The sequence below is a fragment of the Oryctolagus cuniculus genome, chromosome 19 (assembly GCF_964237555.1).
Source record: "Oryctolagus cuniculus chromosome 19, mOryCun1.1, whole genome shotgun sequence".
NCBI lineage: Eukaryota > Metazoa > Chordata > Mammalia > Lagomorpha > Leporidae > Oryctolagus > Oryctolagus cuniculus.
This window is the reverse complement of record NC_091450.1, coordinates 65,953,260-65,965,527: the sequence shown is the minus strand read 5'-3', so window position 1 is coordinate 65,965,527 and position 12,268 is coordinate 65,953,260. Positions and strand designations below refer to the sequence as shown.

The 12,268-nt window shown below is 48.4% G+C and overlaps 1 protein-coding gene and 1 pseudogene across 1 annotated transcript; one reads left to right on the top strand and one right to left on the bottom strand.

Moving 5' to 3' along the window:
- The window catches only part of LOC108175751 (type 2 phosphatidylinositol 4,5-bisphosphate 4-phosphatase pseudogene), a 79,382-nt pseudogene that overhangs the window by 52,428 nt on the left and 14,686 nt on the right, over positions 1-12,268 (bottom strand).
- NUPR2 (nuclear protein 2, transcriptional regulator) lies at positions 8,779-9,615 on the top strand. The gene is made up of 2 exons (XM_008249657.4): positions 8,779-9,154; positions 9,406-9,615. The coding sequence occupies exon 1, from the start codon at positions 8,858-8,860 to the stop codon at positions 9,146-9,148; it is 291 nt and encodes a 96-aa protein (XP_008247879.1). The 5' UTR covers positions 8,779-8,857; the 3' UTR covers positions 9,149-9,154; positions 9,406-9,615.

The window sequence follows — 12,268 nt, the reverse complement described above, 5'->3', positions numbered from 1 at the left end:
AGTTTATTTTTATTTTGTAAATTTATTTTGAAGGCACAGCAACACACACACGCACACACACACATACACACACACACACGAGTTCTTCCATCATTAGTTCACTCCCCAAACACTTGTAACAGCTAGGGTTGGGCCAGACTGAAGCCAGAAGTCTGAAACTCCATCAGGGTCTCCCTTGTGGGTGTCAGGAACTCAAAGACATCATTCACTGCCTCCTTCAAGGATGCACATTAGCAGGACACTAATGAGAAGTACAGTAACCAGGACTCAAACTAGGCACTGCAAATGAGATACAGGAATCCCAAGGGGTGGCTTACCCTGCTGCACCACCACACCAGCCCTGCTACTCACTCTTTGATGATTTTGTTTGCATTTCCCTAAATCCTGGGGGTTGATGACCCGGTTACAAGATAAAGACTACAACTCCCTGGTCACAAGGTAAGGATCCACCTAGTGACAGAACATCTGGGAGACCTCACTCACTGTGTACCTCTTGCATGATTGTAGTCATGTAGCTAAAATTTGTATTTTCCTATATGAAACCTGACCACTTCCCTTTGGTGGAGACGTTGGATGTGAACGCGCCAGCCTGCCACCTCCCTAGTTACCAGCATCCTGAATAAACTTCCTCTCTTTGTTTCTCCTAAATTCTTATCCTCTGAGTCATTAGCTTCTCTCGTGACAATTACCTGATTTCAGGTTCAGTAACAAAACCACATCACAGCCACAGCACTGGGTCTTGCCCTTCCCCTGCACTGAAAGTCTTCTTGGAGACCAACGGTCTTAGAGGTACTTTCCATTGTCCTGGAAGAACTTTTCCCTTGGGGTGGACAAAGCTGAAACTGACTGATGTCTGAACTTGGTCTAGAGTCATTATTTCCATCTTTGCTACTGTAGATGACCATAACCACGGGATTGTCTATTTTGCTTTTTTTCTTACTAGTTCCCGTTTCCTTATATATCCAGGGGACCATTCCTTGACAGTTGGATCCATTCCTGAATCCCAGGTGTGATTTTTACATTTTGTAAGTGACTGCAGCACAGATGACTGCTGCATACCCTCAGTGACCACATGGCCAGCCAAGACTCCAAAGCTCCTCATTCCCCTATCCTTTTAGACAGTCTCTGCCCAAACCACATGTTCCCACGAGCTAGGACCCTTCTAGAAAATCCCTCTTCACTGACACCAATTCTGAAGATACTACAGAGGGGGGAATACCCTCAGACTCCATTCTCCTACTATATACTCACAGCATAGATCACTTCTGCGATCCTGAGATGGGCGGGGGTTTCTCCCCACCAGCAAGCAACTGATAACTCTGCAGCGGACTCCAGCCAGGTATTCTTCAGCCCACTTTATTTTTGATGATATCCATCTGGAGATTGCATCAAATTCCCCCTGTTTGAGAGCTCAGTACCCAAGATTGCGACTGTGCTTTCAATTGCAGATGCCAATAGCAAGCCTTGGGTTGTTTTAGCTGTGCTTCTGACCAACTGGCTATAAAGCAGGCGTCCCTTCTTAGGTTCAAATAATTTCTTAAGTCAGTTCACAGAACTCATTGTGTAGGATAAGAAATGTGGGAAGAGACCCCAAACTTCCTTGCTCTCTCCAGGTGTGCTACCCTCCAGGAACCACCACATATTCACCTATCTGGAGGCTCTCCAAACTCTGTCCTATTGAAATTTTTTAAATTATTTATTTATTTATTTATTTGAGAAGTAGAGTTACAGACAGAGAGAGGGAGAGACAGAGAGAAAAGTCTTCCATCGTCTGGTTCACTCCCCAAGTGGCTGCAAGGGTCAGAGATGAGCCAATCTGAAGCCAGGAGCCAGGAGCTTCTTCCAGGTCTCCCACATGGGCACTGTGGCATAGCAGGTAAAGCCGCTGCCTACAATGCTGGCAACCCATATGGGTGCCAGTTTGAGTCCCAGCTGCTCCATTTTCTTTTTTTTTTAAAGATTTTATTTATTTATTTATTTGAGAGGTAGAGTTACAGACAGTGAGAGGGAGAGACAGAGAGAAAGGTCTTCCTTCTGTTGGTTCACTCTCCAAATGGCCGCAACAGCCAGAGCTGAGCTGTGCCAAACCGAAGCCAGGAGCCAGGTGCTTCTTCCCAGTCTCCCATGTGGGTGCAGGGGCCCAAGGACTTGGGCCATCTTCTACTGCTTTCCCAGGCCACAGCGGAGAGCTGGATTAGAAGAGGAGCAGCCATGACTAGAACCAGCACCCATATGGGATGCCAGCGCCGCAAGCGGAGGATTAACCTAGTGCACCATGACGCCGGCCCCATGCTCCATTTTCGATCCAGCTCTCTGCTATGGCCTGGGAAAGCAGTAGAAGATGGCTCAAGCACTTGGGCCCCTACACCCACGTGGGAGACTCTAAAGAAGCTCCCAGCTCCTGGCTTCAGATCAGCACAGCTCCAACCATTGCAGCTAATTGGGGAGTGAGCCAGCATATGTAAGACCTCTCTCTTTCTCTCTCTGCCTCTCCTTCTCTCTCTGTGTAACTCTGACTTTCAAATAAATAAATGAACCTTTATTTTAAAAAGAGAGAATTAATGAGAAAGGCAGAACTTCTAAAACTGTGTGTATGCATATACTTTTGTAAGGAATTAAAGTCTGCTACTGAGGCATAGTTGTTGCTTTTCTCCCTCTAGGTCTGGAATCAAACCACTAAACAAGATATAAAGTCCATTATCTGAGATTATCTGAGGGGCTGGCACTGTGGCATAGTGGATAAAGCCACCACCTGTGATGCCAGCACTCCTATATGGGCACTGGCTGGCATCCTGGCTATTCTGCTTCTGATCTACCTCCCTGCTAATAGCCTGGGAAAAGCAGTGGAGGATGGCCCAAGTGCTTGGGTCCCTGCCACCCACATTGATGACCCAGATGAAGCTCTAGGCTCCTTGCTTTGGCCTGGCCCCACTCTGACCATTACAGCCATGTGAGGAGAGAACCAGTGGATGGAAGCACTCTCTCGCGCGCGCTCTCTCTCTCTCTCTCCCTCTCTGTAACTCTTTCAAACTAAATAAATAAGTCTTTTTTTTTTAAAGCCAGTATTGTGGTACAGTGGGTTAAGCTACCATCATCCAATTTGAGCATCAATTTGAGTCCTGGCTGCTCTACTTCTGATCCAGTTCCCTGCTAATGTGCCAGGGAAAGCAGCAGATGAAGGTTTAGGTACTTGAGCCCCTGGCACCCACACAGGAGCTCTGGATGGGGTTACTGGATCTTGACTTCAGACTGGCCCAGCACCAGTCATTTGGGGAATGAACCAGCAGATGGAAAATTGATCTATCTCTCTCTCTCTCCACCTCTCCTTCCACCCCATAACTCTTTCATATAAATAAATCTTTTTAAAAATTGAGAGGCAGAGAAACAGAGAAGGGGGAGAGAGAGAGAGCAAATTTCCACTTGTTGATTCACTCTCTAATTACCCTCAAGGGCAGAAAGACTTGGCCAGGCCAAAGCTAGGAGCTGGGTACTCAAACTAAGCTTCCCACATTGGTGACAGGAGCCCAATTACTTGAGCCATCACTGCTGTCCTCCACATAAATTAGCAGGAAGCTGGAGTCAAGGAGCCAAAGCTGGGTGTCAAACCCAGGCGTACAGATAGATATGAGTCATGGGTGTTTTAACCCATGACATCTTAACCACCAGCTAAATGATCACTTCCAAAGTCCACTTTTAAATCTAACTCTAATGATGTAATCAGAATTAGTTCATAGAGTCCTTGTCACAAGATCAAGACAGATGGTGGCAACCATTTTAAATGTCGTATCAGAAGCTAGGAGGCAATCCATCTGTGAACTGAAAAGTGAGGCGCTCATACCAGAGGAAAGAATGGAGGAAAGAACTGCCTGGGGTTCAGTAAACTCCATCTTAGTCTGGTTCTGCTTTTTCTTAAGATTTATTTATTTGAAAGGCAGAGTTGGAGGGAGGGAATGAGGGAGGGAGAGAGAGAGAGAGAGAGAGAGACACCTTTCATCTGCTGGCTTACTCCCCAAATGATGCAAGGACCAGGGATGGGCCAGGCATAAACAAGGAGCCCAGAACTCCATCTTTGTCTCCCATGTGGGTGGCAGAGGTCCAAGCACCTGGACCATCTTCTGCTGCCTTCCCAGGCACATTTGTAGGGAGCTAGATTAGAAGCAGAGCAGCTGGGACTTGAGCCAGCTCTTATATGGAATGCTGGTATTGCAGCAGGAGGCTTGACCTACTAGGCCATATCTCTAACTTCACAAATCTATTTCTTATACAACCTTGGCGAAGTTGTTGCTGGTTCTCCATCAGGAAAATTGGGGCAGGACTATCTCATAGGGTTCTTGTAAAGATTTTCAGAAGACAATATTACAACAAAGTTCAAGATAAAATTGACTTTTATTTGTAATTCTAGAATCAGACAAACTTCATTCTACAAAACAGAATGAATGATCCAATAAGTTGATCAGAGAAGGCTGACTTTACAGGTAGAAAAGAGTTGAAGAAAGCAATAAGCAGAATGGTCAGTAAACGTCTTGTAAAGGTTGAAGCAGAGTGAACAATTTTTTATCATGCTTGCTAAACTAGCTTGTTGGGGGACTGAGTTGTCTCTCTCACTTGCTTTCTCACTTTCTCTCTGCCACATACAAATCTCCTAATTTCTTGAAAGGCCAAAAGTTTCATCTTGATGGTGTGGAAGTTTAGCATGAGGAACTCCATTTTGGATCAATATTGGGCCCCTACACCCGCTTGGGAGACCAGGAGGAAGCACCTGGCTCCTGGCTTTGGATCGGCGTAGCACCGGCCGTAGTGGCCATTTGAGGGGTAAACCAACGGAAGGAAGACCTTTCTCTCTGTCTCTCTCTCACTGTCTAACTCTATTTGTCTTCCTTCCGTTGGTTTACCCCTCAAATGGCCACTACTTGGGCCATCCTCCACTGCCTTCCCGGGCCACAGCAGAGAGCTGGACTAGAAGAGGGGCAACCGGGACTAGAATCTGGCACCCATATGGGATTCCGGCACCACAGGCAGAGAATTAGCCAAGTGAGCCACTTGCGCCGGCCCCTCCCATAAATCTTATTCAACAAGATCAAGGAACATGAAATACTTATCGAGGAGTCTGTTGTGTCTAAATACTATTTTCCATATTTTAAAAAAGATGTATTTATTTATTTGGGAGGTAGAGTTACAGAGAGAGAGAGACGGAGAGATCTTCCATCTGCTGGTTCACTCCCCAAATGGCTGCAACACCTGGAGTCGAGCCAATCAGAAGCCAGGAACTTATTCCAGATCTCCCATGAGGGTGCAAAAGTTCAAGCACGTGGGCCGTCTTCCACTGCTTTCTCAGGCCATAGCAGAGAGCTGGATTGGAAGTGGAGCAGCCGAGACACAAACCGGTGCCCATATGGGATGCTGGCCCCGGCAGATGGAGGCTTAGCCTACTATGCCACAGCACAGGCCCCATCATTTTCTATATTAAAAGGATCTGGCCGGGCCTCGGCTCACTAGGCTAATACTCCGCCTTGCGGCGCTGGCACACCGGGTTCTAGTCCCGGTCAGGGCGCCGGATTCTGTCCCGGTTGCCCCTCTTCCAGGCCAGCTCTCTGCTGTGGCCAGGGAAGTGCAGTGGAGGATGGCCCAAGTCCTTGGGCCCTGCACCCCATGGGAAACCAGGATAAGTACCTGGCTCCTGCCTTCAGGTCCGTGCGGTGCGCTGGCCGCAGCGCACCGGCCGCGGTGCCATTGGAGGAAGACCTTTCTCTCTGTCTCTCTCTCTCACTGTCCACTCTGCCTGTCCAAAAAAAAAAAAAAAAAAAAAAAAAAGAAAGGATCCAGGACTCATTGAAAAAATGACTTATTCTGGATTTAGGGCCTGAGAGTTCAAGATGAGCCATTGAGTTCAAGATGAGGACATTGTGGTACACAATAAAGCAAGGACATTCTCCAAGACTACCAAAAGAATAGAATAGAGGACTATATGAATTCTCTTTCATTGGCCAAAGATTGGACAATTTGAGAATAAAGAATAAATACACATGGGGCCAGCGCTGTGGCGTAGCAGGTAAAACCACTGCCTGCAGTGCTGGCATCCCATATGGACGCCGGTTCAAGTCCCGGCTGCTCCACTTCCAATCCAGCTCTCTGCTATGGCCTGGGAAAGCAGTAGAAGACGGCCCAAGTCCTTGGGCTCCTGTACCCTCGTGGGAGACCCGGAAGAAAATCCTGGCTCTAGCTTTGGATCGATGCAGCTCTGGCCGTTGCAGCCAGTTGGGGAGTGAACCAGCGGATGGAAGACCTCTCTCTCTCTCTTCCTGCCTCTCCTCCATGTAACTCTTTCAAATAAATAATAAAATTAATATTTTTAAAAAATAATAAATATGCATGCTATTGAAAGACATTGACTATATTTTTTAAAGATCCCTGAGTTCACAATGATTCTCAACCCCCCCCCCAAAAAAAAACCACTTAAGTCTATTAGAACCCCTGGAAACCCATCTTTAAAAGGAAGAATTGAGCCATTGTTCTGCCTTTTCTCTATTTTTTTTCTTTAAACGATTTATTTGTTTATTTATTTATTTGAAAGTCAGAGTTACACACACACACACACAGAGAGAGAGAGAGAGAGAGAGAGAGGTCTTCCATCCTCTGGTTCACTCCCCAATTGGCCACAACTATCAGAGCTATGTCGATCTGAAGCCAGGAGCCAGGAGCTTCAAGAAGCTCTTGGATCCTGGCTCCTGGCTCCTGGGTTCACTTTGGCCCAGCTCCAGCCTTTGTGGCCATTGGGGAGTGAACCAGCAGATGGAAGATCTCTCTGTCTCTCCCTCTCTGTGTGTGTAACTCTACTTCTCAAATAAATTGATAAAATCTTTTTTAAAAAGTGGCTGATTTTGTCAGGTGTGAAAATGATATTATGGTCATATAAGAAACAGGCATACTTTTCTGTAGATTTGGATACTGGCACATAAGGGGTGAAATGACACAATAACTGCAGGGTAAAATGATGCAGCAGGGGCTGGTGGTGTTGCAGTGGGTGAAGTTGCCACCTGCAGTGCCAGAATCCCCTGTGGGCGCCGGTTTGAGTCCTGACTGCTCCACTTCCCATCCAGCTCTCTGCTATGGCCTGGGAAAGCAGTGGAAGATGGCCCAAGTGCTTGGGCCCCTGCACCCACGTGGGAGACCCAGAAGAGTCTCCTGGCTCCTGGCTTGGGATTGGGGCAGCTCTGGCCATTGCAGCCATCTGGAAGTGAACCAGCAGATGGAAGACCTCTCTCTCTGCCTTTCAATTAAATAAACAAATCTTTAAAAATAAATTTATAGTAACAATGTACGTTTAAAAAAATAATGCAGCAGAAGAAATAAAGCAAATGTGTTGTGATCTTGGTACTTGTTGAATCTTTGTGATGGAAAATGAGAGTTCCTTATTCTATTCTCTTCAATTTTGAGAATGCCTGAATATTTTCATAACAAATTTTAAGAGTTTTTTTTTTTTTGTTTTGTTTTTTTTTTTTAAGAAAGAGATCATGTATAGGAGAAAGATACGGAGAACAAATATTTCTCTTTCTCGGCAACACAGATTTAATGGATCTACCTGGATGGAAGCGAAAACCCTTTCTGCGTTTTATTAAAAACACTCCCCTGGGACTCCTTCATTTAAGGAACCACAAAATTGCCCTGGCAGCGAGGTATGTAGGCCACGCCTCCAAGGAATCCGACCCCGGAGTGCGCAAGAAATAACTCAGGTCCCAACCCAGTCACAGATGGAAACCCAGCAAGAGAAAATAGTTAAGACAAAGAAAAATTTTAAGTTGAGATGTTTTCGTTTCCTTTTTGTTCTTAAGGGGGGGAGGGAGCATGATTTTCAATCTAAGAACGGAAATTCCCAAAGGAGTAGCTGCGGTTTTTGTGGGTCGCGCATTCTGTGCGCTGGTCAAAGCAGACCGCAGCAAGGCCTGCTTCACAACCGCCCCCGAGAGCCGCGAGCCGCGCACAGGGCGGTAATTAGGTAATGAGACCTGGGAGTCCTGGCGGAGCCTGGGGCTGCAGCGGCTCAGCCCGGCGGATCTGGGACGGTCTGGAGCTCGGGTCACCGGGCCGGATTGCTCCGCCTCTGCGGACCCCCTGGAGCACACCTGCCCCCGCGTCGGCCTGAATTACTTAGACTCGGCATCTCGGGGCTCCGGGACCACGGCAGCGGGGCGGCGCTCACAGACAGCGTCTTCCATCTCAAACTGCTCTCTGAAAACCGTATTCCTGGAGCCAACGCTACGGCGCAGCGGGTTAAAGCCCTAGCCTGACGCGCCGGCATCCCATAGGGCACCGGTTCTAGTCCCGGCTGCTCCTCTTCCTATCCAGTGTTAAGGGGGGAAGGAGCAAATATAAAATGACACACGGGCCCTGCCAACCGCAGGTTCTTGTAGCGTTTGACAACTTTGCTCTCAATCTTTCATGGACATAGATTGTAAAAACACATCATTACGTTGACTTGACATCACTGTGGAGCACTTGCTCACGTCAGGAAATAGCCTAACAATGTTTGTTGGCGGCTACAACTTCTCCGCAGGAAAACACAGCACCTTCTTTTCACTAAGGAATCCCTCCCTGTCGGATACTCCGATAGTTTTCCATTTTGGACGGACATAAGTAGAATGCGGAGTCGGGGTTTGTCAATGGCCCCCTTCCGGCCTCCTCTGAACAGCTCCTGGCCAGAGTTCAGGAGTCGCCGCTCCGGGTCGCGGGAGGCTGGGCCAGCGCTCTGTGACGTCAGCCGTGGCCCCGCCCCTTCAGTGCATCCAATCGGAGCGAGGGGCGGAGCTTCCCGGCTTCCGGGACCGCGCGGGCGCGTGGGGCTGCCAGGCTGCCGGGCAGGATGGCTCTGGGCACCGAGCCGGCACTTCTCCGAGCCCAGGCTCGGGCCCGGCAGCCGCCGGCCAGCTACGAGGAGGAGCCTTACGACTGCCTCGACTACTACTACCTGCGCGATTTCCCGGCCCGTGGGGCTGGACGCAGCAAGGGCCGGACGCGGCGAGAGCAGCAGCTGCGCAGCAACCGGCTGCTGCCGGCCGGCCACGAGCGCAAGATCACCCAGAAGCTCCTCAATGGGCAGCGCAAGCGGCGCCAGCGGCAGCTGAAGCCTCGGCCGCGCACTCGCCAGGCCTGAGCGCCGGTGCGTGCGGGCCCGGGAGCCCCGCCGGGTCGTAGCCCGCACCCCCTGCACCCCTGCAGGTGCAGCCGTACAGATGCTGCCTTTGTGCGGAGCTTTGTGGCTGGGTGGAATTCCGACGGGCCCAGAAAGCGCCCAAAATGTCTTTTTTAAAAAATATAACAGAGAACTTTTTTTTTTTTTTAAACCTCCAGTGCTCGTGCTGGAACTAAAATTGAATAACTGATTTTTGGTTTTTGTCTCATTTTCTGCAGGATAGCCGAAGGACCTGTGCAGAGTATTTTCTCCGACTCCAACTGTAGCCGAGGTCCTAAGGGGGAAAGAATCCATGCTGGTGGATAGAACTCTTCAAGTTTAAGTTTACTGCTTCACTGTCTTTCTCTTACTAGTTGATTGTTAGGTAACAGCCAAGGGCGTATGCCTTTTTAGGATTTTCTAATTAAAAGGGAACAGCAAGAATGGCATTTTAACTCTTCCTGGCTTTTTTCCGCCCACCAGTTACTATGTTAACTCATTTCAAGGCCACAGATACTTGGCTTCTTAGGCGTAGAGAGCACAGAGAAGAATGGGGGAGAGGAACAGTAGGGATTTATTGAGGACTTCTGCCCAGGTCTTACAGACTATTCGAAGGTGTGATGTTATAGTAGTGTATATTGGACAGTTGCTAGGTCCTCTGCGGCACTCATCCTGCAACCCTTTGAGGTAGATGCCTCTGTCCCCACTGTAGAGGAGGGATTCTAAGGCACACAGAGTCCCAAGAATTTTCCAGAGATCACACAGGTAATAGACCAGGAGATCTGACCTGGGTTCTTGGGCGTTGCTCTGTTATACATTTTTTTTTTACCACAGAGGTAAGTATCGCATACCTAGGGGCTCGTGCCGAAGCTGGTGCTTGGGGCACTTAGCTGGTTGGAGTGCCTGCTGCTCTGCTTCTGATCCACCGTGCTGCTAACGCAGTCCTGGGAAGCAGCAGCTGATGCAGTAAGTACTTGGGCTCTGCCACCCACATGGGAGACTGTGGGAGACCGGGATGAAGTTCCTGGCTTCTTAGCTTTAGCCTAGTGAGCCGCATCTCACCCCTTTCTTGCCTGTTTCTCCCTCTCTGTCACTGGGTTTTTCATATAAATACATCTTTTAAAAAATCTATTTTGGGCCGGCGCTGTGGCTCACTTGGCTGGTCCTCCGCCTGTGGTGCCGGCACCCCAGGTTCTAGTTCTGGTTGGGGTGCCAGGTACTAGTCCGGGCTGCTCCTCTTCCAGTCCAGCTCTCTGCTGTGGCCCGGGAGTGCAGTGGAGGATGGCCCAAGTGCTTGGGCCCTGCACCCACATGGGACACCAGGAGGAAGCACCTGGCTCCTGGCTTCGGATCAGTGCAACGCCGGCCGTGGTGGCCATTAGGGGAGTGAACCAATGGAAGGAAGACCTTTCTGTCTGTCTCTCACTGTCTATAACTCTCTGTCTCTCTCTCTCTCACTGTCTAACTCTGCCTGGCCAAAAAAAAAAAAAAAAAGCTACTTTGTACTTAAGTTTTATCCACAAGTTTCCTGTGGGGACATGTTCTGTGCAAACCACTTACATTTTATTTTTTTTTTTAAATTTTTTAAAGATTTTATTTATTTTATTTGAGAGGTAGAGTTACAGACAGTGGGAGGGAGAGACTTCCCAGATGGCCACAACAGCCATAGCTGCGCCAATCCGAAGCCAGGAGCTTCCTCTGGGTCTCCCATGCGGGTGTAGATGCACAAGGACTTGGGCCTTCTTCCACGGCTTTCCCAGGTCAGCAGAGAGCTGGATTGGAAGTGGAGCAACCAGGACTAGAACTGGTGCCCATATGGGATGCCAGCACTGCAGGCGGAGGATTAACCTACTGCGTCATGGCACCAGCCCCACCACACTATATTTTAACAACTTTTTTGAAAATAGAGAATTTTACAGGAGCTTCATTTTATATCAATCTAATTGATAAAGTAATGATGTTACTCTTTTGAAGAGCACTTTAAATAAAAAAGATATATTTACTTATTTGATAGGGAGGGAGAGTTAGAGAGAGGTGAGACAGAGAGATTGATCTTGCATCTGCTGGTTCACTCCCCAAATGGCCGCAATGGCCAGGGCTGGGCCAGGAGCCAGGAACTTCATCTGGAACTCCCACATGGGTGGCAGGGCCCAGTTACTTCAGCCATCTTCCACTACTTTCCCAGGCACATGTAGCAGGGAGCTGGATCAGAAGTGGAGCAGCCTGGACTAGAAGCAGCACTTATATGGGATGCTGGCATTGCAGGCAGAACCTTAACCTGCTGTGCCACATGCTGGCCCCTCCAAATTTTTTTAATTTTTCCCAACACTTAAGAGGAATGTGTTCTTAGTGCCCCAGATCAGCAGATATTCAAAAAACATTTACTCCTCCATCAGTTTCCCTCAACTGTTAGTGTTTTTGGACCACCTACAAACTCCATGTTCAAGATAAGAGTTGAGGGGCTGCATTGTGGTACAGTGGGTTAGGCCGCCACCTGCAGCACTGGTATCCCACATGGGCACCACAGTCCTGGCTGCTCTTCCCATCCAGCTCCCTGCTGATGCACCTGGGAAAGCATCAGAGGATGGCCCAAGTCCTTGGGCCCCTGCACCAATGTGGGAGCCCTGGAAGAAAATTGTGGCTCCTGACATCAGCCTGGCCCAGCCTGGGTCGTTGCAGCTGCTTGGGAAATGAACCAGTGGATGGATGACTTTCTCTCTCTCTCTCTCTCTCTCTCTCTCTCTGTAATTCTGCCTTTGAAATAAATAAATCTTTAAAAATAAAATAATAAGAATTGAGTTATAGTTCTAAAATGATGCTGAACATGGCTGGCTGGCTTCCTCTCCAGTCTGTCAACACTGTACTCACCAGTGAGCTCTCTTCTAGGAGAGAAAGGTATTCTACCATAGGGAGCAACTGTAGTTGAGTGCTTGGTTTGTTCACTGCTCAAGCATCCAACACATTTCTCTGGTAACTAATTTCAAGTTCCACTACATCTGAGTCTCCATAAAGGGTGAGGATTATAGAGAAAATAGATCAAGATCAAGCATCTAATACAATTAAAGGCCTGATGTGTGATAGGTGCTCCATGAGTGGTAGCTT